The following is a 14,313-nucleotide window of genomic DNA, read 5'->3' on the forward strand; positions in this document are numbered from 1 at the left end:
CGTCAACTATTGCGAAAATTGCAAAATGGTACATGACTTTTCGACTCTGTTTGGCTCGCTCTATCTAAATATGAAAAAAGTACCAAGAATTCAGGGGCACCCTGTGTATATATATATATATATATATATATATATATATATATATATATGTGCATTTTTTAAACTTTGTATAGAAAAAAAAGAAAAAAAGAACGAGTCTAAAAGAAGTGATGCAATACCAAAACGCAAAAAGATGCCGAAAATTAGAGAAGATGTAACTTTAACCAGAGCATGGGTAGAAGATCGCCATATACTACCTATAGGAAGTCGAATGTTATATGAAAAACAGGAACAACCAGTAGTGAAGATAGATGCAGTATCTAATAAATTAAAGGCGTCGTTGAAAACACTGGAAAAAGTTATGGCCCAAGCTAATTCAATGATAGAAAATATGATAAAAGTCTTCTTTGCGAATCTCGAAAAAGAGAGAGTAAAACTTAAATAATCTTTTTAGAGACAAGCAATAAAAATACGCAAAGTTCAGTAAAAAACAGGACACAAACGGTTAAAGAATTAGAAGTAGAGTTTAAAAAGAGAAAGTTAGATGAAACAACAGTCTGTTCAGCCGAAAAAGATAGAAGTTTAGAGACAATTAAAAAAACTTTAGAAGTGGAATTAAACAATCAAAGGTTGCATATTAAAAGAGAATATAAGATGACGCAAAAATCCAACTTTGATCTTTGGATGGATTATTTAAAATCCGAGTTAATGAATAACGATTTGTTAGATGTAATAGATTCAAACATTGAAAATCCAGAAAATCTTTCTGAATTAAAAGTTGCTAAGAGAAAAAGTCTACTTAGAGATATAATAAATTAATCATTTAGATAAAAATTATCATAAAAAGATCTTACATGAAAAAGATCCGAAAGAAATTTTAAAGAAACTAAGAGGATATAAAAAGAGTAAAATAAATGTTACTCATGCATCGGTACGAGCTAGACTTTATCAAATCAAAATGAGAAAAGATGAAAAAGTAAGTGATTTTTGCGAACGCTTTGATTCAATAATTAGAGAATATGAATCATGTGAAGATGCGGTAACTCTCTCACAGAACAAGAGATTAGATCTGCATTTTATCAGGCTGTGTCAATTAATGTACCAGAGCTGAGGAATGTAGATTTGATTAAAAGACAAACTAATCTTAAAGAAATAAACATAGATAAAATAAAATCTTTTATGATGCAGTTAGAGGCAGAGACTAAAAGTAAGATTGAAGAGAAAACAGAGAAACCTGAAATTAAAGTACAGAGGGCTGCCGCAGAAGAAAATACTAGACAGATGAAGTGCTACAGATGCAACCGAATAGGTCATATGGCAAAGGACTGCCCACTAGCGGAGTCAGAGGCCTGGTTCTGTTATTACTGTCAGGAGATACGAGGTCACAAGAGTAATAGTTGTCCGAATGCTGGAACCCAGGCGAATAGATTTAGAGGAAAAAGGTATTTAAATAAAACCGTTAATAAAAAGGGTAAATTTGATCAAAAAGGCACTAAGAGAGTAAATAATAAAGGGAAAATAACCAAGATACAAAACGTCAAGAAACCTATACCAACGAAAACAGCAGATGAAGGAGAATCAAAAAAAGGTAAATAATGTATGGTTAAATTAATAGAAGATAGAGATAGTTCAAAAGAGTTAGTCAATTTTATTGCTGATTCGGGTGCTACGGATCATGTTGTGAATAACAATATTATTATGTCAAATTTTGAAAGATGTAGAGATAGAGTTATTAAATGTGCAAATAAAAATGAGCTTGCAGACATTTCAATAGATGGTAAAGAAGATCTTTTGTTGATAACAAATGGAAAAGACAAGAGAGTCATTAAATTAACAAATGTAATTGCAACAAAGGAAGTATCCGAAAATTTGTTATCTCTAAGAAAGTTGGCTGATGCAAGGTTCAGTATTTATTTAGATGATAAATTGTTTAAAGTTTACAATAAACTGACAAATAAAATAGTTTTTGAAAGAATTTATGAGAAACTAAATTAGATTATACAATTTGAGGCAAAAAATAATAATATAGAGGATAATGATAATGTAGAATGTGCTGTGTATCGATGTAGAGCAGAAATTGTTCCATAGTGCGAGCTTTCTGAACAATCGCAAGCAAACATTCAAAACAATGAATTATCAATTTCGGAGGGAGAGTTAGATGAGAGAGATAATGTTGGCTTTGCAATTGAGAGGGAGAATAAAGGAGAGCTCGCAAATGTGAACGAAAATATAGAACACAACAATGCTGAACTCGAGCAAGTCATTAAGTAAAAGGATATACAGACAATAGAGAATATAGAAGAAATGTGTGAAAGCTCAGTAATTGAAAAAGTAAAGAAATTAGAGAAAATAAATGAGGCAATGTTATGGCATGCTAGATTAGGTCATGCATCGTTAAACTATCAAAGATAATTACAAAAAGTAGAAAAGAGATTAGTGAATGTTAAGTTTGATAACTCCATATTAAAGTGTAAAGTCTGTATAATGGCAAAGATGACAAAATTGCCGTTTAAAGAAAATAGAAATAGAGCACAGAGACCACTACAGGTAATACATACGGACATCATGTGTCCAATAAAACCTACATCCTATCCAGGACAAAAGAGGTTTATAATCATCTTTATAGACGACTCTAGATTAGCGAAAACCTACTCTTTGAAGACGAAAGATGAATCGGGAGAGGCTCTAGAAAAATATCTAATATCCGTCAGAAATCTACTAGGAAAAGAAGAAAAGTTATGCTACGTGAAGTCAGACCAAGGCAAGGAATTCACGGGAGGTGTATTTAAAGAGGTAGTGAAAAGAGAAAAGATAGAAGCAATATTTGTACCACTGTACACTCCGGAACACAATGGAGTTGCAGAAAGGTTCAACAGAACGTTGCAAGAGAAAGTAAGAACATACATGTTCGACTCGGGATTACCCAAGAGTTTGACGGAGTTGGCAGTTGACGCTGCTGTGCATGCGTACAACAGATCTCCACATAAAAGTGTATAGAGTGAGAGATCCCGTTGAAGAAGTCTTCATCAGAAACGAGTTGTCATTTTGAGCAAATAAAGAGATTTGGATGTATAAAGTTATATAGAAGATATTGAATCGATGTCTTCTGGCATCATTACATAGAGAGTCTTCAACATATGAAGAGCCAATGACAAGTAGCTAAAGAGAAGAAACTGGAAACAGAAAACATATGGCTGACACTCATGGAGATTTTATCAAGCAATGTGTTGATCAAGAGAAGGTGAAAATCGAATGGATTGAGACAAAAAAAAATTTGGCAGACATTATGACAAAAACCTTTACCTTTAAAAGCATTTGCATATCTAAGAGACAAGATAATGAATATAGAGTTTGAACAAAGTTAGAGATTAATTTTACTTGATAACTAATTCTTGTTATGTTTCAGATAAAGAGGAAACTTAGAAAGGGACCATGGATCGCTCGCACAAAGGAAGGGAGTATTGTGAAAAAAGCTTTGAACGAGCAGTGAGCTCCCGCCCTTCCAGAGGGCAGCTTCCGGTTGGTGGCGTGGCGCGAAGCGCCACGTGTGCGTGCGGGCATCTTGGGTGCTCAGAAGAGTCTCGATCACGGTCGTGTTCAGACGTCGATTACGGTTTAAGATACAAAGTGTGATATAGAATAAAGAGTGTACTCAGAGTGTTGAAATAACTAGAAGAGATTATTTCCTGCCCATCTCGCCACATCCCGTAGCGTTCCAAGCGATATTTCCAATAAATATTTTGAAGTGAAACTTCTTTAGGCACGGTAGTGAGTTCGATTCGCGACACGAAAAAGTGTAACAGAAGTGAAATTTCTTTGGTACGGTAGTAAGTTCGATTGTGCGACACGAAAAGTGTAACGAAAATTTGACCAATAGGCGTACGGCGTTGGCGAGACGGTTCTTCTTCTGGCACGGTAGTAAGTTCGATTATGCGACACGAAAAGTGTAACGAAAATTCGACCAATAGGCGTACGAAATAAAACTTCTTTGGTACGGTAGTTAGTTCGATTGTGCGACACGAAAAAACGTCACGAAATAGTGTCACGAAAATTCGACCAACAGGCGTACAAAGTGAAACTCCTTTTGTATAAGATATGTTTTGAATACTTTTCGAGGTATACATGGTGGTTCAGGACCTCTGCAACAAACTCTAAGGAACAATAGATCTCGCAGAGAGGACCAAGCATTTTCTGTAAAGCAACCCAAGTTCTCTGCGGCGTCGTTTAGGAGCTACGCAACCGCGCAGACAGGTCTCAGTAACATTTATTACATAGGTTCAGGATAGATACTTTGAACGCCTTCTGTAAACTGTCTGCAAGTGTACTTGAAACAATAAATAAATAATTTATCTCATAATTGTAATAAATGTCACCTTAGACCTGTTTGCACGGTCGTGTAGCTCCTAAGCGACGTGTCAAAGAACATGAGTTGCTTCACAGAAAATGGTCTTCTCTGAGAGATCTATCGTTCCTCAGAGTTTGTCGCAGAGATCTTAAATCACCCTGTATATCAAGAAAAGCAAAAAACTGCTCTACATATGAGGAATGTTTTCGTCCCTTAGAATCGTTTTTGGACTGCAAATAAAACTTCTAAATTCGTCTATTTCCTTACATGTGTAAGTTTCATCAAAATCAGAATTTTCGGATTCGCGAGGTTCCCTTGTTAAATTGTTTTGAACGGCAATTACCTACACTGGCCTACAGAATCAGATGAACAAAGAAATAGATTTCATCAAGTAGCCAAGCCTATAGAGACACGGTATAAAGGAAAAAACTGGATTTTATGCTGAATGACTTAAATTGATTCTTGATTGAGGACGACAATGTTGAACTGCCGCAAGCTAAAAAAAATAATTTTTAATTATTTCTTACCAATTTTCTTGCAAAATTTAATTGATTTCATTTCATTACCTACTTTTAAAAATTCACATCGGCTAAATTCCCGTTAAAATGTTATTATTTTAAAATTACACTTTGAAATAAAACTAGATTTGGCTCTAAAATAGCTCAAAAGTAACCAACCTTCAAATTTAAAAAAAAGGTTTGATGTAATGAAAATGAATGGTTGATATTGGTGTGCTATGAAGGCATCCACCTATCATAATCCACTATCGGAACATAACAATTATTTTGGTTGTTGTACTGTGTTACTTTTGCTCTTAAGGTAGGTTTTCATGGGCAGTGAAATGCTGCAGCAGCGAGCAGCAGTTTAGTAATTTCTTGGAAATTACTAAGTAATTTCTAGAAAAATTGAGTAATTTGTAGGAAAGTTTAGTAACTTGCTAGGAATTTTCTAAGAAATTACTAAACTGCTGCTCGCTGCTGCAGCATTTTACTACCCATGAAAACCTACCTTTAGTTCTAAAATAATATTTGTTTAATTATGTAATTATTACAGTGGAATTTATTACCTTGCCTGGAATGAGCATGTGCTACATGACGTAAACTATCGACACTCGGTGGTTGAGGTACAGAATGTGTTTCCTCTGCATGCAAAAGCTGACAAAATACTATTTGCTCATGTTGCGTTTGTCTTTGAACTTCTGATGCCATTGGTTGAATTTGTGCATACGTTTCGCTTCCACTGGTATATACCTTATCCTGCTCATCAATCGCAGCGTACATTTCATCTACAAAATGTCAGATTATGTAAAGTTTTTATGTATTATATTAATTATATTATATAATCATATCTAAAGTTTATTTACCAGAATCATCAGAAACAGTAGCATAATGAGGATCGATGATTGGTCTATTAGATTGATTTTGTCTGTAAGTTGCTTTGGTTTGTGCTATTATATTGGCTAATGGTTCTCTTACGCTTATACTTGTATATCCTTCTATAGTAAAAACGATGAAAATAACGCAATTTATTAAAAATTATTTATTATACAGTAAATATAAAAGTGCAAAGAAAAAATAACGCAATTACTCGAATCTTGCGAATCTCCACTAAAATGCTGTTGCGGACTGTTTTGTTGGGAATGCGGTGGATATGGCAGTAACATCAAGAGAGGCGGTGTCATATAGGGCAAGTCTTGATTAGCTTGAACACCACCAGAAATAGCGTTAGCGGCCTGGATATCGTAATGCGTCTCGGAATTAAGAAGCGAATTGTGCGAGGAGGATCGTCGAGTTCTCGGTGGTGCGATTGGATTTCCATTTGATTGATCCATAGATGTTGAAGGCTTTTCAATATTTGTAACTTGATTAACATCATTTCTGCAAATTATAAGAAATAAAAACTACATATTCTAAACGTAAATCGAACAGCCGACTTTCGAACAAAAACAAAGGATGTTAATTTAAACCACAATTTTATTAAATCATATAAACAAAAATAGTTTACGTTTTGAACACATTTTTGTCGATTGTCACTTGATTTTATTTTATTAATTGTTAACATCTTCCCTATTTTATCTATTTTATGAGATGTAATTTATCAAATATGTTCTTTTGCGTTGTGAGGAAGATTTAGTAAGTCGAAACGTAAACTATTTATATTTATATGATTTAATGAAATTGTGATTTAAACTAAAATCCTTTATTTTTGCTTGAAAGTCGACTAACCGACTGTTTGATTTACGTTAGCTTTGCTTTTACCAAGTCTAGAGTTTTCTTTTTATACTAGATATTCTCTGAAATAAGACAAGATAAAGTATACAGGGTGTTTCTTAAGTGATATAAAAAACTACAAGAAATAAATGCTTTCTTGCAGAGTTATGGGCCTTCAAAGTTAAAGAAAAATAAAAGTTTGAAGGCCCATAACTCTACAGGGAAATATTTCCAAACCCATGTTTATAGAAACTTTATTCTTTAAAATTGTCCAAGGAATCACTTCCTGGAATTTTTGATATCACTTAGGAAACATCCTATATATATATGTAGAGCAGTAATAAGTATAGGACAATATAAAGCATAGGAATAGTAAATAAATAATACCTATTTATTTGACTAGCCTCAGTCGTTTGAATATTTTGAAGTTGTGCATAAGGATGTTCAACTGAAATAAATTAGAATGTCATTAAATAATAAACAAATATAAAAGCATCTAATAATAATTCATCCACCATTGTCAGAGACAGGAGATGCAAATCTTGTATATTGATGAGATGTATCTTGTAGCAAAGAACACCCTTGCAAAATAGTATCCTGTGTTTCCCTGTCACACACCTGTTCTTGAGCTAAAAAATAAATAGGTAGAAAATAAAGTAGATAGTAACATAAAATAAAATAATAGAATAAAGTAAAAAGTTTTATTATTTTTCCATTTTCAATCATTTACATCTTAATTTAGGAGAGACCGGGGCTATCTGTCTACGGGGGCTATGTGTCCACAGTACTTTTAAGAGACAGATGTCTTTTCCATTGTAACAAGTAGTTGAAAAATGCCCTACGTAAGATATTTAAATGTTGTTTAAATGTTTGTTTTCTTGCAATGCCTCTCGCAGACGCTATATACGTTAAAAAAAAAGCGAAAACAATTATTCACATTTTTTGACGGTCGAAAAATTTGCTGTGCGACAGTAGTTTATCTCAAATTAAAATAAGCAATTCATAATATTATCAATTAATATATAGTTCTCAGGTGTGAGAAGCGTCAAATCTTAATTCTGCATTATCTAAAATTGGCAACATGTTAAAGACTGAAAAATGTGGTCGGGGCTATTTGTCCTATTTTTGATGGGGCAATGTGTCCACACTTCAATGACGAATTATTCTTTTATAAATAGATAATGGTGCGTAACTACAAAAGAAAGACTTTCCTTAAGACGGATAAGGTAGACATATCTAATAAAATTATATTTAGAGCGATTAAAGAAATAAGAATTGAGCAAGAATCTTTTCGTAAAAACAGCGTTAGACTTTGGAATAAATGTTTGGGCTCTCACTCGCTACTGTAAAAAAGTGATCTACGAGCAACTACTTGATCTTGCGCGTCAAGAATTGTCACCAAATTTTTATTTTAAAAATACACGTCAAGTTAAATGTATGAGTTTGTCTTAAATTATTGAGTATTTTCTATTTCAAACGCTGCCGAAGATAAAGTAAAGGCCCCAAATAAAAAAAAGATTAAAGAATTGAGGGGAGACAAAAGAAACTCATCACATTGATTTTGCAATAGACTCAAAATCAGTTTCACCACCGTATATAAAGAAGTCAGCTCTACGCAGGAAACTTGTCAAAAAATCTACACAAAGTGCCTACTACTTCTCTGACTCCAACGGCTAGGCAGTTTTTTCAATACTATATATTAATAATAAATAATATTATAAATAAGTATAAAAATTAATATAAATAATGTGTTTTTTATTATGTGGATAGATAGCCCCCCATATGCGGGGCTATCTGTCTACGCTTGACGTGTCCATTTAAAACAATCGCCTCTTTAAAATGTTAAAAGATCAACGATTCTAATTATTTTTTTTAATAGCAAGGTTGAAAGGTTATACCATTAAAATTTTAACCAAATATTTTTATTAGTTTTTTAGTAAACTTGAAAAAAGCGTAAAGTGAGGACACATATAGCCCCGGTCTCCCCTACTAATTTTTATCTTAATTATTTGTCTTAATTTAGTATTACCTGCATCTTGGACTGTAGCATACAATTCTGAATGATCTCCCATAATTTCAGTAGTCTCATAAATATCTTGAGGCACAGAATCTATCATATCTTCATGTTCTCTGCTCTTATCTTTTGGAATATCTGGAAGACTTCTATTGGCACTCGTAGTCCTATATAAATAAAAAAGAATATATATATATATATATATATATATACTAGCATTTAAGTCCGTGCTACGCGCGGAAGTATATCATATAGTTCGATGCTTAATATATGCCAATCAAATAGAAAATTAATAGCGAATTAACTCAAGCATTCCAAGTATGAACATTTAGACGCAACAAACTTATTTTAACCCTCAGGGTACAGACTGGGTTAGCGTAACCCGAGCGAATTTTGAAAGTAGCGCCATTTCAAAGGAAGTGAATGGTTGGGGTTCCGTACCGGAGGGGAAAAATCTTTGAGGTAGCTACTATGTGAGCGACAAGGGGCAGCGTCAGTCTACGCTTGGTGCTCAAATTATACGATTTTGAAAATTGAACTCGGGTAGTCTACACCCAGTCCGTACGGAACGTTACAAAATCCGTGTTTTTCAAAAAAAAAATTGTGTTTTTCGAGTATTTGCTGCAGTAGGTTTTTTTTTTTAGTATTCTGGTATGTATAATTTACTATTTTTAATATACTTTTGTGCATTCTAACCTCAAAATTATGCTCTGTAGCATACCAGCATAACGTATCCGTGCATGCATGTTAATATTATTTCAATTTTTGTTATTATACTAATCATCCAAAAGAACTACTTTTACTTTAAGATATTTTTTTTGTGTTATTACGATAAATCAAGCAAGTAACGCAAGTTATCGCAAAAAAACGGGTATCTTCATAGTTAAAAAAAAATATACTTTTTGGAATGGATCAAAAAACAAATTTAACCATTTCAAAGAACAACTTTTTAGCTTTCAAACGCGACTTAAAAAATGTCGATATCTTTTTTTTCACAAAGTTATGCAATTTAAAAGAAAAAATAAATTTTTATGAAAATTTTTTGAGAACGGTTTACATTTTCAAATGTATCTTTGTTTAAACAAATAATGTAATAAATCTATCATCGCCATTTTATTTTTGAAAAAATTTCCGATCTAAAAAAAAAAATTTGTTTCAATTGACAAATTACAGCCCGATATACAGTCAATCAAAGTCGCCGGGTTAGATTAACCCATATCCGTACGGAACGTAACTTTTTTATAGTCCGTACCCTGAGAGTTAAAATTATTTATTCATTAAATCATATTATATCAAATAATTCACCGTCTTTCTTTCAGATCATCTACAGCGGGTGAAATATATACACATATTTTTTTAAAATGTGATTTTTCGATGTTTTAAAACATTCTGAACACATTGGTATAGAAAACTGAAAAAAAAGGCACCAGTTTTCAGAAAATTGGTCTATTAATAAAAAATTAAACTTATTGTTGCCATCTTCAAAAAATTAGTAACATTTTTGCACCGGTTTAAAAAAAATCAACAGATCGATACATTAATGAAAAATTAAACCCATCGTCGCCATCCCCGGAAAATTGGAAAAATTTTGACACCAGTTTCAAGAAAATCGGTCCATTAATGAATGAGTAGTTTGCAATCTGGAAAATTAAAAAATTTTTGGAACCGCGATTTTAAAAAAATTGATCCATTAATGAAAAATTAAACCCATCATAATTACAAAAATTGTGGCACCAGTTTCATGAAAATCGGTCCATTAATGAATAAGTAACTTGCGATCAGACTGATAGACATTAGTACTTATCATTTTCTAAAAAATTAGAAAAATTTTAGAACAGGTTAAGTTTAAAAAAAATTGGTAATAATAGGTACAATTCTTTATACACATCGCCATCCCCAAAAAATTAAAAAAATTTTTGCACCGGTTTGGAGAAAATCGGTCCATTAATGAATGAGTAGTTTGCGATGAGACAGACAGACAGACAGACAGACAAACATCAGATACTTATAATAATAAATGTTCAAAGTTATTCGAGCGATTTATGAACCTGTATATTATTTTAGTTACATATTAAAAGACACGGTAGTGTCTCGCGCCAAGTACACGCGAAGCGAGACCGCACCGTGACTCTTTTACGCAAACACACGAGTTGCAAGTACACGAGATTTTGAGATCTCAATAACGAGTGAACGGATCAAGTTCTAAGAAGGCTTGATCGATAGCTTCGGTTTGAATTATGTAATAAAAGTGTTTTTATTTTTCCGCTACGTGCCCTACAAGCGAAGATATCGCGATGCAAAGTCCGACAAAGTCCAAATATGAAATTTTTTTATTAAAATACGGACCTCTCGAACGTCTTTCACGCTTTTGAGTACAGATGGCTCTTGATCCAATAAATCACGCGCGCATTATTATCGATCTAGTAGATAAATTAGATCTATATAGACTTATCGGCAGGAGGAAAATTTCTATTTAGGTAAATTTAGGTCGATATAAACTTATCGGCCAGGAGGTTATTTATTACGCGGACGGTTTTTAATATATAATATGTATGTACGTATGCGCTCAGCGCGTTCAACGCACTCAGTAGTTATAACCTAGAAATGAATAGTGACAGTCGTGACAGGTGACAGATGTCAAATAGTGATAGTAATCATCAACAATATATACATTTGACCGTAAGGAGCTGACGCCGATGAGATGTTTAAGAAGGAAGGTATATCCAAAATTGCACACGTACGTACATATATGTATATTCTGTTTTGTAAAAGTTAAAGAGAACGAAAAAGTGATCTGTAGCGCAATTTGTATTGTAGGCAAGTTATGCTAAAATATTAGTTGAATCGAGTCCATTATTATGATAGACGTTAATTTTATACCTTGATGTGTTTGGAAATATTAATTATTCACGAAATTAGCAATAACAATTAACAAAATAAATTTTGGTAAATATGTATGTATATAGGCACCCTCTCCGATTTCTTTGAAATTTTCAAATTTTGTATACTTATTTTGTATACCTACTTTGTGTAGTAAAAAAGATTCTGAGAATAAAAATCGTCGCTCATGTTCCGTTTGTTTCTATAATTAATACTTAAAATATCATGATGTCAATAAGTAAGGAAATGATAATTGAAACGATAATTTATAGATATATATTTGGCTTCTTTTACTTCAATTAGATCATATTACGCTATTTACAACTTCAATATAGTATCTGATTGATATATTAAATTTAATAGAACAAATTAATAATAGTCCTTGCTTGCAGTTCAAAATATGTAATTGGTAATGCGAATACGTGACCCAAATTTATTCGAAAAAATGTTTTGGGGTAAAAATATAAAGGATCACAATTAAAACAGACAACTGTTTGTAGTTTTAGTTAAAAAAGCAGAGAATACTCTGTATTTATGCTTTCTACTATTCTCTGCTTTAACAAAGATTATAATTTTAAAATATATAATTGAATAAAGTTGTAAATAACATATGATCTAGTAATAAGAAGCAAAATATATATCCATAAATTATTATTTCTTTACTTACCAACATCGTGATATTTTAAATATTAATTATAAACAAACGGAATGAGCGATAATTTTCTTTCTGAGAATCTTTTTTACAAAATACACAAAATTTGAAAATTTTAAAGAAATCGGAGAGAATGCCTTTATATTACATATTTACCTAAATTTTTATTGAATTAGCAAATTAGTAATTAGTCGCAAAAAATTATTAATTACGTAAAAATTAATAATATTTAGGTAAAAGTGAGTTACAGAGTTACGCATTACTCACAAAATTGGTAATTTGTCAGAGAAAAATTTCTAGTTACGCGAAAATTAGTATTTAGGCAAAAATGAAGTAATTTCTTTTGCAAATTGATAATTAGTAGAAATAAATTCTTTATATAATAATAAAGGCTCACAAGATTAGAAATCAATCAAAGAAAAACGAAGCCGTGACTAGGTGTTGGTGTTCATATATTCTATACTTAAATAAAAAAGTAACGAATTATAATGTACATACTGTACATATACATAAAGGGTTGGGTACGTCCCTATAGTAAAAAAAACGCTCTTTAAGACCCCTTTGGGGTAAATAAAATACTATTATCTAGCGGCAGTGTGGTCTAGTGGTAGAGCGCCAGACTCGTAATCTGAGGAACCAGGTTTGAGTCCACTAGAGCCATGTAAACATTTTCGGAAAGTTTTTTCCGAAAGCTGCGCCCTCCGTGCAAGATAGGCTTTTGTGCGGAGCAAACTGGGCTCCGTCTTTTGGAAAGAAACGTTAAGCCGTTGGTCTAAAGGATTAAGTGAAAGAAGAAGAGTAGTAATGGATGAGAATTAAATAAAGGGTTGGAAACGTCTCTACAAAACGCCTTGCAACCCTGAGAAGAGTCAATAAACGTATTTATCTAATTGTAAGTACCATTTTCTATCTATCTGTACATATACATATATTCCAACTTAATAGACAACGCGCCGCATATTTGTCGGACTTGAAACACAGCTATCTTGGAACATTAATACCCTTCCCTCCCCGGAATTAAATCAAAGCAATTTAATTGTTTAAAAAACTGTAAAGAATTTATTGCGAAAAATATGGAAGTATTTTTTAGGTAATATTTTTCTCAATAAATTCTTTAGATGGGATATGTGTATATGTACAGTATGTACATTATAATTCGTTACTTTTTTACTAAGTATAGAATATATGAACACCAACACTTTGTTACAGCTCAGTGCTCCATTTTTCTTCGATTGATTTTAAATTCTTTATTACTAAAATAATTAATAGTTTGTCAAAAATATAAATATATAAATATATAAATATAAATATAAATTACTTATGTCTTTTGATTTTAAAAGTTATTAATTAGTTTAATATAAATGATTTAATTATTGCATTTAAAAAAATGGTTAAAAATAATTATGTTAATGTTATATGTATACATATTTAGATATACATATACTATACATATGTACAAAAGGCTTAGCGGAGTAAGCATGTGAAATCGGCCGTTGATCATACAGAGCTGACATTAATGTCACAAGTTAGTACCAATATGATAAAACTTTCCACCAAATATTATTTTAAAAAATTCATTTTTTTAGAAGTTATGCTGGGAGAAAGTAAAATAAAGAAATATATTTTTCTCGAAAACCACTTGACCGATCTTGATGAAAAAAATATATGTTATGTAGACTAATAAAACTAATTAACAAAAAAAATGTCCAAAATGTTTGCCAAAAAAAGACCAAAAAAAAAATATTTGAATTTTTTAATATTTTTTTTTAGGGTGATATTTTCGAGGTACCCCTTTGAAATTTTTACGAAAATTTCTCTTAAAGTGTCCACTATAACATATATTTTTTTCAATTTTTTTTAAATGGTGGAACATTATAGTTAAAAATACGAAAATCGTAAGCGTCGCGTCACTCCGGCGCACAGTGCAGTGCCATTCCGCGTTGCGGGTGTTCGATGTAATTTTACTAGCACATATGTACGTCTGCAATTAGCCTATAATATGTATACTTTTTAATTTTTATAGTTTCCAGAGTTTACCACGTGGAGGTTGCAGTACGGTTTTAAACTCCTTATTGGGGTGCTTTTTTAACGTGAGTCCTCTCGCCTCTCACTATATTTCCGTAAAATCGGGGTGCTTTTTTAACGTGAGTCCCCTCGCCTTTCACTACGTTTC

The 14,313-nt window shown here is 32.2% G+C and overlaps 2 protein-coding genes across 2 annotated transcripts in view; one reads left to right on the top strand and one right to left on the bottom strand.

The window, feature by feature from the left end:
• The window catches only part of LOC112456335, a 52,370-nt gene extending 42,383 nt beyond the window's left edge, over nt 1-9,987 (bottom strand). The window contains exons 1-7 of the mRNA XM_025018798.1: nt 9,914-9,987; nt 8,624-8,775; nt 7,110-7,223; nt 6,982-7,042; nt 5,972-6,261; nt 5,748-5,879; nt 5,451-5,669 (exon numbers count right to left, since the gene is read on the bottom strand). Coding sequence (XP_024874566.1) covers nt 5,451-5,669; nt 5,748-5,879; nt 5,972-6,261; nt 6,982-7,042; nt 7,110-7,223; nt 8,624-8,711 — 904 coding nt within the window. The 5' untranslated portion in view covers nt 8,712-8,775; nt 9,914-9,987. The remainder of the gene's footprint in view (nt 1-5,450; nt 5,670-5,747; nt 5,880-5,971; nt 6,262-6,981; nt 7,043-7,109; nt 7,224-8,623; nt 8,776-9,913) is intronic.
• LOC112456337 lies at nt 161-3,705 on the top strand. The gene is made up of 2 exons (XM_025018799.1): nt 161-1,627; nt 3,446-3,705. The coding sequence occupies exons 1-2, from the start codon at nt 1,219-1,221 to the stop codon at nt 3,460-3,462; spliced, it is 426 nt and encodes a 141-aa protein (XP_024874567.1). The 5' UTR covers nt 161-1,218; the 3' UTR covers nt 3,463-3,705.
• Nucleotides 9,988-14,313: the final 4,326 nt, after the last annotated feature.

Source organism: Temnothorax curvispinosus, unplaced genomic scaffold, assembly GCF_003070985.1.
Source record: "Temnothorax curvispinosus isolate PA1 unplaced genomic scaffold, ASM307098v1 QBEX01006746.1, whole genome shotgun sequence".
Lineage (NCBI taxonomy): Eukaryota > Metazoa > Arthropoda > Insecta > Hymenoptera > Formicidae > Temnothorax > Temnothorax curvispinosus.